Genomic DNA, 2219 nt, shown 5'->3' with positions numbered 1-2219 from the left:
CGCCTCTTCATCGGCGGGATCCCCAAGATGAAGAAGCGCGAGGAGATCCTGGAGGAGATCGCCAAGGTCACCGAGGGCGTGCTGGACGTGATCGTCTACGCCAGCGCGGCAGACAAGATGAAGAACCGTGGCTTCGCCTTCGTGGAGTACGAGAGCCACCGCGCGGCTGCCATGGCTCGCCGCAAGCTCATGCCCGGCCGCATCCAGCTGTGGGGCCACCAGATCGCCGTGGACTGGGCCGAGCCCGAGATCGATGTGGACGAGGACGTGATGGAGACGGTGAAGATCCTCTACGTGCGCAACCTCATGATCGAGACCACAGAGGACACCATCAAGAAGAGCTTCGGCCAGTTCAACCCTGGCTGCGTGGAGCGCGTCAAGAAGATCCGCGACTACGCCTTCGTGCACTTCACCAGCCGCGAGGATGCCGTGCACGCCATGAACAACCTCAACGGCACTGAGCTGGAGGGCTCGTGCCTGGAGGTCACGCTGGCCAAGCCCGTGGACAAGGAGCAGTACTCGCGCTACCAGAAGGCAGCTAGGGGTGGCGGTGCGGCCGAGGCGGCGCAGCAGCCCAGTTACGTGTACTCCTGCGACCCCTACACGCTGGCCTACTACGGCTACCCCTACAACGCGCTCATCGGGCCCAACAGGGACTACTTCGTGAAAGGTTAGTGGGGGCTCTTCTCCTGGGTGGGGCCCTCAAGAACTTTGCCTCCTAGGCAGGGGGCACCAGGGATATCGTGGCTGGCATTTGCTGAGCTGGTAGGTGCTGAAGGCCCTCCCACCCTCCTTTTGGGTTTGCATTCTGGGTCTAGTTCTTTGCTGGCACCGAAAGCCATCACTTCTGCAGCATTGATAGAAATACAGGTCGTTCTGGGGTGAGCGGTAAAATCACATGGGTGTGCAAACACTGGCATTCTGCCTTGCCGGGGTCCACCGGGTTAGGGGCTCGTCCACCAATTTCTTGGTGCTTAGGTTAAAACCTGCTTGTGATATTAAATCTTAAGATGTTGGTGGAGTCAATGATTTTTAATTTTGTTTTTTGTTATCATTGGTTAGGATATAATGAAACGCAGCATTACCTGGAAAATAAGATACGTAGGTTCTGGGTCCTGTTCTCTGATTAACTAGTCTGTGACTTTAGTCACTTTAGTCTCCCCTGGCCTGTTTTCTCAAGCATGAAATGAGGAAGGTGGACTAGCAAATCCCCTTCCAAATCTAACTTTAAAAAAAATTATTTAATTGCGTATATATATATATATTTGGAGACAGGGTCTCACCATGTTGCCCAGGCTGGTCTTGAACCCCTGGGCTCAAGCCATCCTCTAGCCTTAGCCTCCCAAAGTGCTGGGATTACAGGCACAAGACACCGCACCTGGCCCCAATTTTTTTGGGCGGGAGTGGGTATTCTATGTATGTTTTTCTTTACTGAAATTGCAGATACAATCCTAGAAACTCACCCTGCAAGTTTGCCCCTTTACTAAGCAGACATGCTTAGGATGCAAATCTAGGCTGAAATAGAATGTTGGAAGCATCTTTACCAGCCTATTAAAGAGCAGAGGTGTAGCTACCTGCAATTTAGACTGGAACAGTTAAATGCTGAGAACTGAGGGCTGAGGTCTGCCTCCAGCACCATCACTGTTGGTTGCTCATCATCTTTTGTGTTGTTATTACAAGCAGGCAGCATAAGAGGCCGAGGGCGAGGTGCAGCTGGCAACAGAGCCCCGGGGCCCCGGGGTTCCTACCTCGGGGGATATTCTGCTGGCCGTGGTATATATAGCCGATATCATGAAGGGAAAGGAAAGCAGCAAGAAAAAGGATATGAACTTGTGCCGAATTTGGAAATCCCTACCGTCAACCCAGTTGCCATTAAACCTGGTACAGGTCAGTATAAACCAGATTGAGAATGCACCCATTCAGCATAAACCCCAGCCCTTCTGTTAGAAGTGAATCCAAGCCTTTCTGGGGATCTCACATCTGCACAGGGGTTCCTCTTCTCCCAGGCAGCTAGGGACAAGGCCAAAAGAAAGTGGCCCCCTGGACCTCCTTATCTAGAACTTCAAGGGATGGTGTAGCTTTGACCATGGTCAAATCAAACTTGCCTGAAGTAAGGTTTTCTTTTTTCCTTTTTTTTTTTCTTTTTTTTTGAGACAGAGTCTCACTCTGTCACCCAGGCTGGAGTGCAGTGGCACGATCTCGGCTCATTGCAAGCTCTG

At 52.0% G+C, this 2219-nt stretch overlaps 1 protein-coding gene across 1 annotated transcript in view; it reads left to right on the top strand.

Annotated features, from left to right (window-relative positions):
- The window catches only part of RBM47 (RNA binding motif protein 47), a 258207-nt gene that overhangs the window by 243385 nt on the left and 12603 nt on the right, over positions 1-2219 (top strand). The window contains exons 5-6 of the mRNA XM_011987992.1: positions 67-670; positions 1681-1887. Of these exons, the coding sequence (XP_011843382.1) occupies positions 67-670; positions 1681-1887 (811 nt within the window). The remainder of the gene's footprint in view (positions 1-66; positions 671-1680; positions 1888-2219) is intronic.

The sequence above is a fragment of the Mandrillus leucophaeus genome, unplaced genomic scaffold (assembly GCF_000951045.1).
Source record: "Mandrillus leucophaeus isolate KB7577 unplaced genomic scaffold, Mleu.le_1.0 Scaffold320, whole genome shotgun sequence".
In the NCBI taxonomy this organism is placed as follows: Eukaryota; Metazoa; Chordata; class Mammalia; order Primates; family Cercopithecidae; genus Mandrillus; species Mandrillus leucophaeus.
Note: the sequence above shows the minus strand (reverse complement) of the source record. Positions and strands in the feature narration are given on the sequence as shown.